The 16,125-nt window shown below is 45.0% G+C and overlaps 1 protein-coding gene across 1 annotated transcript in view; it reads left to right on the top strand.

Moving 5' to 3' along the window:
• Window positions 1-4,372: 4,372 nt before the first annotated feature.
• Window positions 4,373-16,125, top strand: part of LOC121534154 (heparan sulfate 2-O-sulfotransferase 1) — a 70,801-nt gene continuing 59,048 nt past the window's right edge. Inside the window, 1 exon segment of the mRNA XM_041840670.2 lies at window positions 4,373-4,799. Within this exon segment, the coding sequence (XP_041696604.2) occupies window positions 4,676-4,799 (124 nt within the window). The 5' untranslated portion in view covers window positions 4,373-4,675.

Genomic DNA, 16,125 nt, shown 5'->3' with positions numbered 1-16,125 from the left:
GAATACAGTATATACATATGAAATGAGTAAAACAGTATGTAAACATTATTAAAGTGACTAGTGTTCCCTTATTAAAGTGACCAGTGATTCCATGTCTATGTACAGTACATAGGGCAGCAGCCTATAAGATGCAGGGTTGAGTAACCGGGTGGTAGCCGGCTAGTGATAGCTATTTAACAGTCTGATGGCCTTGAGATAGAAGCTGTTTTTCAGTCTCTCGGTCCCAGCTTTGATGCACCTGTACTGACCTCGCCTTCTGGATGATAGCGGGGTGAACAGGCTGTGGCTCGGGTGTTTGATGTCCTTGACGATCTTTTTGGCCTTCCTGTGACATCGGGTGGGTGCTGTAGGTGTCCTGGAGGGCAGGCAGTGTGCCCCAGTGATCCGTTGGGCAGACCGCACCACCCTCTGGAGAGCCTTGCGGTTGTGGGCGGTGCAGTTGCCGTACCAAGCGGTGATACAGCCCGACAGGATGCTCTCAATTGTGCATCTGTAAAAGTTTGTGAGGGTCGTAGGGGCCAAGCCTAATTTCTTCAGCATCCTGAGGTTGAAAAGGCGTTGTTGCGCCTTCTTCACCACACTGTCTGTGTGGGTGGACCATTTCAGATTGTCAGTGATGTGTACGCAGAAGCACTTGAAGCCTTTTACCTTCTCCACTGCGGTCCCGTTGATATGGATAGGGGCGTGCTCCCTCTGCTGAAGAACACGATCAGCTCCTTTGTTTTGTTGACGTTGAGGGAGAGGTTATTTTCCTGGCACCACTCCGCCAGGGCCCTCACCTCCTCCCTGTAGGCTGTCTCGTCATTATTGGTAATCAGGCCTACTACTGTTGTGTCGTCTGCAAACTTGATGATTGAGTTGGAGGCGTGCGTGGCCACGAAGTCATGGGAGAACAGGGAGTACAGGAAGGGGCTGAGCACACACCCTTGTGGGGCCCCTGTGTTGAGGATCAGTGTCGTGGAGGTGTTGTTTCCTACCTTCACCCGTCAGGAAGTCCAGGACCCAGTTGTACAGGGAGGGGTTCAGACCCAGGGCCCCGAGCTTAATGATGAGCTTGGACGGTACTATGGTGTTGAAGGCTGAGCTATAGTAAATGAACAACATTCTTACATAGGTATTCCTCTTGTCCAGATGGGGTAGTGCTGTGTGCAGTGCGATGGCGATTGCATCGTCTGTGGATCTATTGGGGCAGTATGCAAATGAAGAGTGGGTCTAGGGTGTCAGGTAAGGTGGAGGTGATATGATCCTTAACTAGCCTCTCAAAGCACTTCATGATGCACTGTAGTTCAGTTACTGTAGCTTTCTTGGGTACAGGAACAATTTCTGACGTAAGATAATGCTGTTGGCAATAATGGGCTCTTTCCAGCAGATCACTTTTGTCAAGACCTTGACCAATGTTGGTCACCGCCTTTTCAAAGCGTGTTGCATTATGGGTATAGAAATTGTCCGACATGCCGACTGCATGACCTTTTACAACAACCATGTGATCAAAGGTAATTAACTTTCAACTGCAGTCGACTGGAAACCAAAGCATTGTGGGAGAGAACCTTCTTCGTTTTCTTTGGAAGCAAAAGGCACCACATGCTCATAAATGGTTGATGTCGCCACCTATCATTGGTTATTATCAATGCATGTTTACTGTTTTGGGTGATTGACTATTTAGAGCTTAAATACATCTTTATCCTTACAATCTAATTACATAGGCCTATATGTGATCCAAATTTCTAACATAAATAAATGAAATATCCCACTTGCGACCATATAGCTAACGTATTTATCTAGATGTTACTCACAGGAGGCTGCTGAGGGGAGGACAGCTCATAATAATGGCTGGAACGGTGCAAATGGAATGCCATCAAACACATGAAAACCATGTGTTGGATGTATTTGATACCATTCCACCAATTCCACTCCAGCCATTACCACGAGCCCGTCCTCCCCAAATTAAGGTTCCACCAACCGCCTGTGATGTAATTTTATAGCCTACAATTTGTCTAATCTGTAATATTGTTGTCACCAAACAAATTCAAATGTGTTGATTGTCTATTAAGTGTGAATCAAATTGTATACATATTGTAGGCTACACATTGTAGGGGAATTCTACACGGGCAAATTTAGAGGCTTAATCTGTGTCCGGGAAACCGGCCCTTAATTAGCAAGTACTCCAGACACCAGTCGTGGGGTCAATACCAAGTGCATTTGACTGCTTGGCATATTTCTTTTCATAGTGTTTACCCAGTAACTTATCTGAACTGAGGTACATGTAGTCTAACCCTTTTCTGTACAGTGAGTGTTTTGGCCTTCATGTGATTGATTCAAATTCTGTTCTTTACATGCTTACTGAAAAAAAGCAACATAAAGGTTGAGAATGTAAGAAATATACTGCAGGCTGTAGTGATGCTGACATGCAATCAATGACCAATACAGTAAGAATCTTTGTGGACTCCATTTAATCACATCAGTTACAATTCTATGTTGCACATTCACAAATAATAATGAGGAAGGTACAAGGTCATGAAGTAATGACAAACAACAGAGCATGTCCTATATGCTGCAAAAAAACACCTACAGTATACGCTCTCATTCGAGTAGTCTATGCACTCACAACCTGGTTATATTTGGTATCTAATTTCCTCATCATCAGGATATTCATTCCTTGGACCACGTTGATCATGTTCAGCTTCGTGTAGGAGAAGGGAACATTTCGATAGCATCCACTTCATCAGCGATAACGAAGGCGAATGCCATGTCTGCCATTGTTGTGTTTCCTAGAAACAGCAGAAGTTGTCTGACTTGCAGCCAGTGCGTACTGTATGTCCCTCCCCCCAACCACTAGCTAGTACACACTGGCTAGCACATTAGCTAGCTAGTTAGTACATACTAGCTAGCTAGTACACACTAGCTAGCAAGAAACCTTTCTATTGTCACGTACACGAGATTGGCGTAGTGAAATGTGTTGTTTTATAGGGTCAGACATAGTGATACACTACCCCCTGGTGTAAATTAGGGTTAAGTATCTTGCTCAAGATCACGTCGACAGAGCTAGTTAGTCCACACTAGTTAGTACACACTGTCCAGCTAGCTAGTACACATAATATCTGCTGGAGCCAGACCCTATTGAACTCAAATCTCGCACGGCAATACTTGGTGGGTGCATTGTGGGAACGAACTTCCGTATACGCTGCGCCCCCCCCAGTCTGCGGTCCGCAGATAGACCCTACTTCTCAATGTTTCCACCACTGAGGTATAAAAAGGTCTGCTAAATGACTAAAATGTAAAAGAACAGTTGCCACCACTGTGCTTGGCTGCCGGATTCACACGATCTTATAATTTATCATTTAAAGGCCCCTAGCTAGCGCGAATGAGAAGTGCAAGATTTAGATTTAGAATGTACAGTTTAGGGCAGTATTTCCCAAACAATGGGTCGCCTGATTTGAAAATGGGGTTGCGGAGAAACTCCGTTGTCACTAGTTACCACACCCAGCAGGTCTGCCTACTCGACCAATCAGATGAGGGAGTGTGATGACGTGTATGCCAACCGGCTTGGCAGCGATTACAGCCTTGAGTCTTCTTGGGTATGACGCTACAAGCTTGGCACACCTGTATTTGGGGAGTTTCTCCCATTCTTCTCTGCAGATCTTCTCAAGCTCTGTCAGGTTGGATGGGGAGCGTCGCTGCACAGCTATTTTCAGGTCTCACCAGAGATGTGTTCAAGTCTGGCCTCTCGCTGGGTCACTCAAGGACATTCAGAGACTTGTCCCGAAGCCACTCCTGCGTTGTCTTGGCTGTGTGCTTAGGGTCGTTGTCCTGTTGGAAGGTGACCCTTCGCCCCAGTCTGAGGTCCTGAGCAGGTTTTCATCAAGGATCGCTCTGTACTTTGCTCCGTTAATCTTTCCCTCGATCCTGACTTTTCTCAGAGTCCCTGCCGCTGAAAAACATCCCCACAGCATGATGCTGCCACCACCATGCTTCACGGTAGGGATGGTGCCAGGTTTCCTCCAGACGTGAAGCTTGGTAATCAGGCCAAAGAGTTCAATCTTGGTTTCATCAGACCAGATAATCTTGTTTCTCATGGTCTGAGAGTCTTTAGGTGCCTTTTGGCAAACTCCAAGCAGGCTGTCATGTACCTTTTACTGAGTGGCTTCCATCTGGCCACTCTACCATAAAGGCCTGATTGGTGGAGTGCTGCAGAGATGGTTGTCCTTCGGGAAGGTTCTCCCATCTCCACAGAGGAACTCTAGAGCTCTATCAGAGTGCCCATCAGGTTCTTGGTCACCTCCCTGACCAAGGCTGTTCACCCCCGATTGCTCATTATGGGGTATTGTGTGTAGATTGCTGAGGATTATTTATTTATTATTCAAGCAACCCTGCTTGAAAGCGCGCTGTGTGTAGCAGGCTGCTTTTCACCGGAGCACGGATGAAACCACGGACGGAGTAGAGAAAATTTGGACCGCGAAAAGAACAAGACCCAACGTTGAACTGATTCATAAGTGTCAGATACTAAATTAGTAGGTAGCATCAGCTAGCTTTTCCATCCTTGATGAGTGAACGCTAGTCTCGGACATTGCCATCGTTCGCCGTGCATTGATGAATAGAAGACTTGACTTCGCTCTCTCAGCTTCATTTTTTATAAATATTGAATTCTCGGTATGAATTGTTTGCATCAGATAGTTTGATGGGGCTTTTAAGGATTATGATGCCGCCCAAATTCCAGCTTTTGTCTATTTTGGCGTTTGGAGTGGCGATGCTCTTCATTGAGAACCAAATCCAGAAACTGGAGGAGTCGCGAGCAAAACTGGGTAAGTATTCGAACGTTCTTCTGCAGGATATTTATAAAATATCAACAGTAGTTACATAATAATAATAATAATAATAATGTGTTAAGTGTTTGTAAACATTGTGTTGGAGAACTACAATAATCGAAACTTGCGATTTGGGTAACGTTAGCTAACGTTAACTAGCAAGATAGCTTTCCTGCCAAGAGTGCAATTTTACATTCTAATCTAGCTACCATAGGTCACTAGCTAGTTGGCTGGCTACAATTTCCCGTATTTCCACATTTAGCAATGGTCTTTGATGTTTCCAACAACAAACTAGCTAACTTGGCACGTTTAGTATTTGCCAGAAGATACTGAACCTACCTTTACGCTTTTTTACACTGAGCTGCACTGGGGTCGGAACGCAATCATGGTTACATTAACGTTTAAATTTTTACATTGAAGTCATTTAGCAGACGCTCTTATCCAGAGCGATTTACAAATTGGTGCATTCAATTTAGGATAGCCAGTGGGACAACCACCACTGGGGGAGGGGGGGTGTTGAAGGATTACTTTTATACTATTCCAGGTATTCCTTAAAGAGGTAGGGTTTCAAGTGTCTCCGGAAGGTGGTCAGTGACTCCGCTGTCCTGGCGTCGTGGGGGAGCTTGTTCCACCATTGGGGTGCCAGAGGGGCGAATAGCTTTGACTGGGCTGAGCAGGAACTGTGCTTCCGTAGAGGTAGGGGGGCTAGCAGGCCAGAGGTGGATGAACGTAGTGCCCTCGTTTGGGTGTAGGGTCTGATCAGAGCCTGAAGGTAAGGAGTTGCCGTTCCCATCACAGCTCCGTAGGCAAGCACCATGGTTTTGTAGTAGATGCGAGCTTCAACTGGAAGCCAGTGGAGTGTGCGGAGGAGTGGGGTGACATGAGAGAACTTGGGAAGGTTGAACACCAGACGGGCTGCAGCGTTCTGGATAAGTTGTAGGGGTTTAATGACAGGCAGGGAGCCCAGCCAACAGCGAGTTGCAGTAATCCAGACGGGAGATGACAAGTGCCTGGATTAGGACCTGTGCTGCTTTCTGTGTAAGATAGGGTCGTACTCTGCGACTGTTGTAGAGCATGAACCTGCAGGATCGGGTCACCGCTTTGATGTTAGTGGAGAACGACAGGGTGTTGTCCAGGGTCACGCCAAGGTTCTTTGCACTCTGGGAGGAGGACACAATGGAGTTGTCAACCGTGATGGCGAGATCATGGAGCGGGCAGTCCTTCCCCGGGAGGAAGAGCAGCTCCGTCTTGCCGAGGTTCAGCTTGAGGTGGTGATCCGACATCCACACTGATATGTCTGCCAGACATGCAGAGATGCGATTCGCCACCTGGTTATCAGAAGGGGGAAAGGAGAAAATGTAATTGTGTGTCGTCAGCGTAGCAATGATAGGAGAGACCATGTGAGGATATGACAGAGCCAAGTGACTTGGTGTATAGAGAGAATAGGAGAGGGCCTAGAACTGAGCCCTGGGGGACACCAGTGGTGAGAGCACGTGGTGCGGAGACAGCTTCTCGCCACGCAACCTGGTAGGAGCGACCTGTCAGGTAGGACGCAATCCAAGAGTGAGCAGCGCCGGAGGTGCCCAACTCGGAGAGGGTGGAGAGGAGGATCTGATGGTTCACAGTACCAAAGGCAGCAGACAGGTCTAGAAGGACAAGAGCAGAGGAGAGAGAGTTAGCTTTAGCAGTGCGGAGAGCCTCTGTGACACAGAGAAGAGCAGTCTCAGTTGAATGACAAGTCTTGAAACCTGACTGGTTTGGATCAAGAAGGTCATTCTGAGAGCGATAACGAACGAGATCCATAAAGCAAATAGGGGGCAATGAAACAAAGGAAACCCATTCCTTTTCAATGAAGGAAGCGAAGTGGGTGGGAACAATTGGCTGATGCTAACATGGGTTAGGGACATGAACATGGCAGGACCAAAGTTGGGGAAAGCTGAACTGAACTGTGCAAATCGCGTTGCTATTGACCAATCGAAGCTCACTATAGTTTCCAGCCGCTACTGGATTGGCTGTTGATACCTAGCTGTTGCTAGCACCAACATGAGGGTGAAGCAAGCGTGGTTATCCACATTTACGTGGAAAAGGATCTCGGCCTTCGGACACCATGGAGCCAGGGTGAGATATGGGTCGGAAAACATACCTCAATGCAGGGATGTGATATGCCACTCTACTCCAAATTTGACCTTTATCCACATTGATACATCGACAAGATTGAAATACAGCTATAAGCATGAGGTGGCTGCGGTGGCTACTGCTAGCTAGCATGAGGTGGCTGCGGTGGCTACTGCTAGCTAGCATGAGGATGAAAAGGGCAGTTTTCTGGATAAAAACAAGCAGTATTTCAATCTTCTCGCTATAGCTGCACTATAACTCAGTTGGCGGGGAATCTGTGTCGTCTTGTTCAATACAAGTTGATGATACAGCAGGAATGGCTCTCATATCTATGTGTGAAGCGTTTTGATTTGAAGGAGCCAGCTGTCACAGCTATAGCTGTGTTGATCTGCTGATCTGATCCCATTCCCTTAGAGGCAATTCTGCAGCATGCAGTTGTCCCCTATTAGGTCTGATCTAAAGGGTTTCCCCCTCCAACAAATAGAATGTCAGGTTATCATTTCACCTGTGTATGATGATACATCCAGACAGCAGAGAGAGCACGCCCCTATCCACATCGACAGGGCCGCAGTGGAGTGGGTCAAAAGCTTCAAGTTCCTCAGGGTGCACATCACCGAGGACCTGTGATGGTCCCCTTCACACCGACAGCTTGGTGAAGAAGGCACAACAGAGCCTTGTTGGAAGAAATTAGTCTTGGCCCCTAAGACCCTCACAAACTTCAGATGCACCGTCGAGAGCATCCTGTCAAGCTGTATTACCGCATGGTACGGCAATTGCACCGCCTGAAACCGCAGGGCTCTCCAGAGGGTGGTGCGGTCAGCCAGACGTATCATCGGGGGCACAATGCCTGCCCTCCAGGACACCTAAAGCAGCCAGTGTCATAGGAGGACCAAGAAGATCGTCGAGGACCTTAGCCACCCGAGCCACGGCCATTTAGAAGGTGGAGACAGTACAGGTGTATCAAAGCTGGGACCGAGAGACCGATAAACAGCTTCCATCTCAAGGCCATCAGACTGTTAAACAGTCACCACTAGCCGGGCCTCCGCCCAGTACCCTGCCCTGCACCTTAGACTACTGCCCTATGTACATAGACATGGAACACTGGTCACTTTAAGAATGTTTACATACTGTTTTACCCACTTTATATGTTTATACTGCATTCTACTCATGGCTCATCCTATATAACTACTGCTATACACACCTTTTTCTATTCACATACATATATACTCTGATCCAGAAGCTAATTTCCTGCAATTCTATCCATTTTGCCATAGTGTTTTGTACTGTGTATTTAAATACTATATTCTTGACATAGCACATTTTTATATTTCTACTACTGTACATGTCCTTTGTTTATACACACCACATATGTATTATATACTGGGTTCTTGACATGGCTCACTAATATCTCTACTACTGTACATATCTTTCTTAGTATATCTTGTGTAAATTCATCCAGTGTGTATATACAGTGTCTTCAGAAAGTATTCATACCCCTTGACTTATTTCACATTTTGTTGTGTTACAGCCTGAATTCACAATGGATTAAAAAAAAATATATATATATTCTCACCCATCTACACACACTACCCCATAATGACAAAGTGAAAACATGTTTTTACCATTGACTACAGCTGTGAGTCTTTTCTGGGTAAGTCTCTAAGAGCTTTCCACACCTGGATTGTGCAACATTTGCCCATTTATTCCTTTCAAAATTCTTCAAGCTCTGTCAAATTGGTTGTTGATCATTGCTAGATAACCATTTTCAGGTCTTGCCATTGATTTTCAAGTAGATTTAAGTCAAAACTGTAACTCGGCCACTCAGGAACATTCACTGTCTTCTTGGTAAGCAACTCCAGTGTAGATGTGGCCTTGTGTTTTAGGTTATTATCCTGCTGAAAGATGAATGAATCTCCCAGTGTCTGGTGGAAAGCAGACTGAACCAGGTTTTCCTCTAGGATTTTGCTTGTGCTTAGCTCCATTCCGTTTCTTTTTTTATCCTAAAAACTCCCCAGTCCTTAACGATTACAAACATATGAATAACATGATGCAGCCACCACAATGCTTGAAAATATGGAGAGTGGTACTCAGCAATGTGTTGCATTGGATTTGCCCCAAACATAACACTTTGTATTCAGGACCAAAAGTTAATTGCTTTGCCACATGTTCTGCAGTTACTTGAGAGCCTTGTTGCAAACAGGATGCATGTTTTGGAATATTTATATTCTGTACAGGCTTCCTTCTTTTCACTCTGTCAATGAGGTTAGTATTGTGGAGTAACTACAATGTTGTTGATCCATCCTCAGTTTTCTCCTATCACAGCCATTCAACTCTGTTACTGTTTTAAAGTCACCATTGGCCTCATGGTAAAATCTCTGAGCGGTTTCCTTCCTCTCCGGCAACTGAGTTAGGAAGGACGCCTGTATTTTTGTAGTGACTGGGTGTATTGATACACCATCCAAAGTGTAATTAATAACTTCACCATGCTCAAAGGGATATTTAATGTATGCTTTTATTTTTATTTATACCCATCTACCAATGGGTGCCCTTCTTTGCGAGGCATTGGAAAACCTCCCTGGTCTTTGTTTGAAATTCACTACTCGCCTGAGGGACCATACAGATAATTATATGTGTGGTGATTCAACAGTCATGTTAAACACTATTATTGCACACAGAGTGAGTCCATGCAACTTATTATGTGACTTGTTTTTATATATATTTTTTTGTACTCCTGAACTTATTTAGGCTTGCCATAACAAAGGGGTTGAATACTCATTGACTCAAGACATTTAAGCTTTTCATGTTTAATTCATTTGTAAACATTTCTGAAAACATTAGTCCACTTTGACATTATGGGGTATTGTGTGTGTAGGCCAGTGACAAAAAAATCTAAATTGTATCAATTTTAAATTCAGGCTGTAACACAACAAAATGTGGAAAATGTCAAGGAGTGTGAATACATTCTGAAGGCACTGTACAGTGCTATTTGGGTTGTTCATTGGATTCGTTCTGACATTTCTTGATCTAGTTTGTTGTTGATTATTTGTGTACTTTTACTGCATTTTTAGGAGCTTGTAACATAACATTTCTCTGCACCCGCTATAACATCTGCTAAACTGTGTCCACGACCAATAAACGTTTTGATTTCAGGTGGGAAGGCAGGTTGTTCTGCTTGCCATGTCCATTAGTTGTCTGCATAGGCTGAGCCATAACCAACATATTCCCAAAGAAAATCTTTCCTGTACACAGTACAAGACCATCACAGCTTCCACCGGAGTAGAGGCAGAGCTGCTAGTCTATAGACTAGCCATTGTACTCCCCATTGGCATTGTTTAATGGTGTAATTTACATATTTTCATCATTCATTATGGTTTGAAAAGAAGGGGGGGTAAAGGGTAGAGTATATCATGAATAATGAACACAAAGCATGTTTTTTTTTTTTTCATTTTCAAATATATTTCTATTCCCATTTATTCACATCAAATTGTATTTGTCACATGCCTCATAAACAACAGGTATAGACTAACGGTGAAACGCTTACTGACGGGTCCTTTTCCAACAAATGTAGAGTTAAAGACACAATCAAAATAGTGACACGAGGAATAAGTACACAGCTTTCAGTCATGTTCTGCGTTTTTCATTATGGATAATGGATGAGATGGGGATCTTAAATCCAATAATGCTGTAATTAAATGGGATTAAATGTGGACGACTGCTATATCTGGAGAGGTCAAAGGTGGGGAGCAGCAGTGGGGATTATGCCTTGTAGCGCTGCCAGCCTGGCCACTGTGGTTCAGTCTCTGACACATCAATGGCTGCAGCTGCGTCCCAAATCACACCCTATTCCCTAATATAGTGCACTACTTTTGACCAGGGCCCATATGTATTTCATACTCTGAATGGGGGGGGGGGGCCTGTACAGAGATGGCTTGAACTGTATTGATAAAGTCACTTTTACATATAGGCCTATTATGTAGGCTACCAATACAAATTGATGTTTCAATCAAAAAAAAATTAGAGCTAAACCTGGTGCCATCATTGTATGCATTTCCATTATGATATGCTGCACAGTGTCAAATAAAATGTTATTTGTCGCATGAGCCGAATACAACAGGTGTAGACCTTGCAGTGAACCGCTTACAAGCCCTTAACCAACAATGCAGTTTTAAGAAAAATAAGTGTTATGTAAAGAAATAGATAAATACAAAATAGTTAAAGAGCAGCAGTAAAATAACCGTAGCGAGGCTATATACAGGGGGTACCGGTACAGAGTCAATGTGCGGGGGCACAGGTTAGTTGAGGTAATATGTACATGTTGGTAGAGTTAAAGTGACTATGCATAGATAATAAACAGAGAGTAGCAGCAGCGTAAAAGATGAGACTGGATGGGGTGGCGGGACAATGCAAATAGTCTGGGTAGCCATGATTAGCTGTTCAGGAGTCTTATGGCTTGGGGGTGGAAGCAGTTAAGAAGCCTTTTGGACCTAGACTTGGCGCTCCGGTACCGCTTGCCGTGCGGTAGCAGAGAGAACAGTCTATGACTAGGGTGGCTGGAGTCTTTGACAATTTTTAGGGCCTCTGGTATAGAGGTTCTGGATGGCAGGAAGCTTGACCCCAGTGATGTACTGGGCCGTACGCACTACCCTCTGTAGTGCCTTACCGTCGGAGGCCGAGCAGTTGCCATACCAGACAGTGATGCAACCAGTCAGGATGCTCTCGATGGTGCAGCTGTAGAACTTTTTGAGGATCTGAGGACCCATTCCAAAGCTTTTCAGTCTCCTGAGGGGGAATAGGCTTTGTCGTGCCCTCTTCACGACTGTCTTGGTGTATTTGGACCATGATAGTTTGTTGGTTTTGTGGACACCAAGGAACTTGAAGCTCTCAACCTGCTCCACAACAGCCCCGTCGATGAGAATGGGGGCATGCTCGGTCCTCTACTTTTTTTCCTGTAGTCCACAATCATCTCCTTTGTCTTGATCACATTGAGGGAGAGGTTGTTATCCTGGCACCACACGACCAGGTCTCTGACCTCCTCCCTATAGGCTGTATCATTGTTGTCGGTGATCAGGCCTACCACTGTTGCGTTGTCGGCATACTTAATGATGGTGTTGGAGTCGTGCCTGGCCATGCAGTCATGGGTGAACAGGGAGTACAGGAGGGGACTGAGCACGCACCCCTGAGGGGCCCCCGTGTTGAGGATCAGCTTGGCAGATGTGTTGTTACCTACGCTTACCACCTGGGGGTGGCCCGTCAGGAAGTCCAGGATCCAGTTGCAGAGGGAGGTGTTTAGTCCGAGGGTCCTTAGCTTAGTGATAAGCTTTGAGGGCACTATGGTGTTGAACGCAGAGCTGTAGTCAATGAATAGCATTCTCACGTAGGTGTTCCTTTTTTCCAGGTGGGAAAGGGCAGTGTGGAGTGCAATAGAGATTGCATCATCTGTGGATATGTTGGGGCGGTATGCAAATTGGAGTGGGTCTAGGGTTTCTGGGATAATGGTGTTGATGTGAGCTATGACCCGCCTTTCAAAACACTTCATGGCTACAGACGTGAGTGCCAGGGGTCAATAGTCATTTAGGCAGGTTACCTTAGTGTCCTTGGGCACAGGGACTATGGTGGTCTGCTTGAAACATGTTGGTATTACAGACTCAGTCAGGGACATGTTAAAAATGTCAGTGAAGACACTTGCCAGTTGGTCAGCGCATGCTCGGAGTACACGTCCTGGTAATCCGTCTGGCCCTGCGGCCTTGTGAATGTTGACCTGCTTAGAAATCTTACTCACATCGGCTACGGAGAGCGTGATCACATAATCATCCGGAACAGCTGGTGCTCTCATGCATGCTTCAGTGTTGCTTGCCTCGAAGCGAGCATAGAAGTGATTTAGCTCGTCTGGTAGGCTTGTGTCACTGGGCTTCCTTTTTGTAGTCTGTAATAGTTTTCAAGCCCTGCCACATCCGACGAGTGTCAGAGCCGGTGTAGTACAATTCAATCTTAGTCCTGTATTGACTCTTTGCCTGTTTGATGGTTCGTCGGAGGGCATAGCGGGATTTCTTATAAGCGTCCGGGTTAGAGTCCCGCTCCTTGAAAGCGGCAGCTCTACCCTTTAGCTGAGTGCGGATGTTGACTGTAATCCATGGCTTCTGGTTGGGGTATGTACGTACGGTCACTGTGGGGATGACATCATCGATGCACTTATTGATGAAGCCAGTGACTGATGTGGTGTCCTCCTCAATGCTATCTGAAGAATCCCGGAACATATTCCAGTCTGTGCTAGCAAAACAGTCCTGTAGCTTAGCATCTGCATCATCTGACCACTTTTTTTAATTAATCGAGTCACTGGTGCTTCCTGCTTTCGTTTTTGCTTATAAGCAGGAATCAGGAGGATAGAGTTATGGTCAGATTTGCCAAATGGAGGGCGAGGGAGAGCTTTTTACACGTCTCTGTGTGTGGAGTAAAGGTGGTCTAGAGTTTTTTTTTCCTCTGGTTGCACATTTAACATGCTGGTAGAAATTAGGTAGAACGGATTTAAGTTTCCCTGCATTAAAGTCCCCGGCCACTAGGAGCGCTGCCTCTGGATGAGTGTTTTCCTGTTGACTTATGGCCTTATACAGCTCATTGAGTGCAGTCTTAGTGCCAGCATCGGTTTGTGGTGGTAGATAGACAGCTACGAAAAATATAGATGAAAACTCTCTTGGTAAATAGTGTGGTCTACAGCTTATCATGAGATACTCTACCTCAGGCGAGCAATACCTCGAGACTTCCTTAGTGTTAGATTTTGTGCACCAGCTGTTGTGTACAAATATACACAGACCGCCACCCCTTGTCTTACCGGTGTTAAGTTGCGTCAATTCAAATCTGGTATTAGGAACAAAAGAGGTCAATACACGTCTTCTAAAATAGACTAGTATTTTAATTAATGCAAAACACTTCAATGGTAAATATGATGTTCGTATATACGGGTCCATTGAAATACCCCGCAGGGCACTCAGAGAACTGATCCATTGTTCTAAGTTCTTCTTTAAATACTCTGACACAGAGAGTTCCCGCTCCCTGCTGGCCAATCAGAGTAGAGACTGAGCGTGGTTTAGACTTACTCAGCCAATCGTTGGCGCACAGGCTGGTCCCAGACCCTTGGCGCTTTAGCGTTGCACACTGTTGCCAGGCATAAGTTGTTATCATCACAACCTGTAGAGTCAGCACCCATAGACACTGTTCCCCTGTACTCCTTGTACCTACGTCCTTGAGCGCGGTTTAACAAAGAGGCAGTGTGCATGTGTCTGTGAGAAATACAAGTCTGTCTCACCCTACTCCCTAACATTCCTCACATGAATCACAGCTTGTTATGTGAAACAATTTATATCAGTACAGTACAAACCTATTATGTTTAATCATTAATGCATTCTTTCTAAACTAGGCATCACATCTAGATCCCCACACCGGAGTCAGCCGTTCTATCCTGCGATGTAGCGTATATCCCATCAGCTGTATGTTGTCCATGTCGTCGTTCAGCCACAACTCGGTGAAACATAAGATATTACAGTTTTTAATGTCCCGTTGGTAGGATAACCGTAATCTTAGGTCGTCCAATTTGTTCTCAAATGATTGAACATTGGCTAATAGGATTGATGGAAGAGGCAGTTTACTCGCTCGCCGTCGGATCCTTACAAGGCACCCCGACCTACGTCCACGATATCTCCATCTCTTTCTCATGCAAAAGACAGGGATTTGGGCTGTAAAGCGCCACAAGCAACGCCTCATTTTCACCCAATTCTCTCATTCTGAACATTTTACCACATACTGTAGAGGGAAAACATTAGTTCATAGGTAGCAGTTAGTTAGCTAGTTAACATTTCACACAGATTGCCAGGGTCCAGTGAGCAACTAACGTTAAATAGCTTGAGGAACGGCAAGGAGTCATATACCAGTTTATTACAGTTTTTCAGGTCCCGTTGATAGGATAGTCTTTAAAACGGAGCTCATCCTGTTTATTCTCCAGTGACTGCTTGTTCGCCAATAGAACAGAGGGCAATGGCGGTCTATTTCCTCGCCTGGCTCTCTTCGCCGTCGCTTCCTCTTTCGAGTCCCGGGGATTAGGGCCTGGTCCGGAGTAAGCGGAACATCCAGAGCAGCTGACTCGTTTTAAATATAAATCTTCCTCCAAATCGAGGTTAGTGATCACTGTTCTGATGTCCAGAAGCTGTTTTCAGTTATAGGAAATGATGGTGGAGACATTATCTACCAAAAAAAGATACGCGTAAAGAAACCCAGAATTGCAGAATTGGTCAGGAGCCTGTAAGACGGCTAGTATCCACTATAGCGCCATATCGTCAGTCATATCCATAATGTGTGAATACTAGAGTGTAGACTAATGGAAGAGGTGCCATGTGCCACCTCACCTCTGTTTTAAGACTGCAGAGAGCAACATTAGTCTATTTAGTCTCAACTTTGATGTGCTTGCATGAGATCGCCTACACACTCCCTCTGGCTTCATATTTTTTTTTTAACTTCAAGGAAACATGAAAGATGCAAGGGCACTGTCAGACAGTGTGAGAGTTCAAGCATCTGCTACTACTCCTTAGTGAACCACTAATAAAACACGTTTTGGGTAGACTGGATAAAGAGTAATTTAATTGCGCTAAGACTCCGATTTTTCACTTTAAAATGTATGCTGTGCAGATGCAAAGTTTGGTATTTGAGAATTTTTGTAAAATGTCCCCTTTTTGTGACCACGTTTTCCAAAAACTCTTAAATATCTGTTCCGAATTAAGAACCAAAGATGTGACATGATCAGCTGTTACGTGGTGGTCCTCTGTAGCTCAGCTGGTAGAGCACGGCGCTTGTAACGCCAAGGTAGTGGGTTCGATCCCCGGGACCACCCATACACAAAATTGTATGCACGCACGACTGTAAGTCGCTTTGGATAAAAGCGTCTGCTAAATGGCATATTATTATTTATTATTACGTGACACCGTGACTTTTACATGGATAATGCCCATATCTAAAATGCCATCCTCCATAGCTCAGAAAATAGATAGCCTAGGCCTAAGTATGTTTTTGAAGGATTTCCTGAGAGTATTTTAGGGAAGTAATCAATAAAAAGCAACCCAAAATAAGGAATTGTAACTGACTGACAAATACTCAAGGCAGCACAGAGAACTAGGCAGACAGACACAACATCCCTGTGGAAGCGATCCGATCGGTGACAGACAGT

This window comes from Coregonus clupeaformis, chromosome 20 (assembly GCF_020615455.1).
Source record: "Coregonus clupeaformis isolate EN_2021a chromosome 20, ASM2061545v1, whole genome shotgun sequence".
NCBI classification, from domain to species: domain Eukaryota; kingdom Metazoa; phylum Chordata; class Actinopteri; order Salmoniformes; family Salmonidae; genus Coregonus; species Coregonus clupeaformis.
Note: the sequence above shows the minus strand (reverse complement) of the source record. Positions and strands in the feature narration are given on the sequence as shown.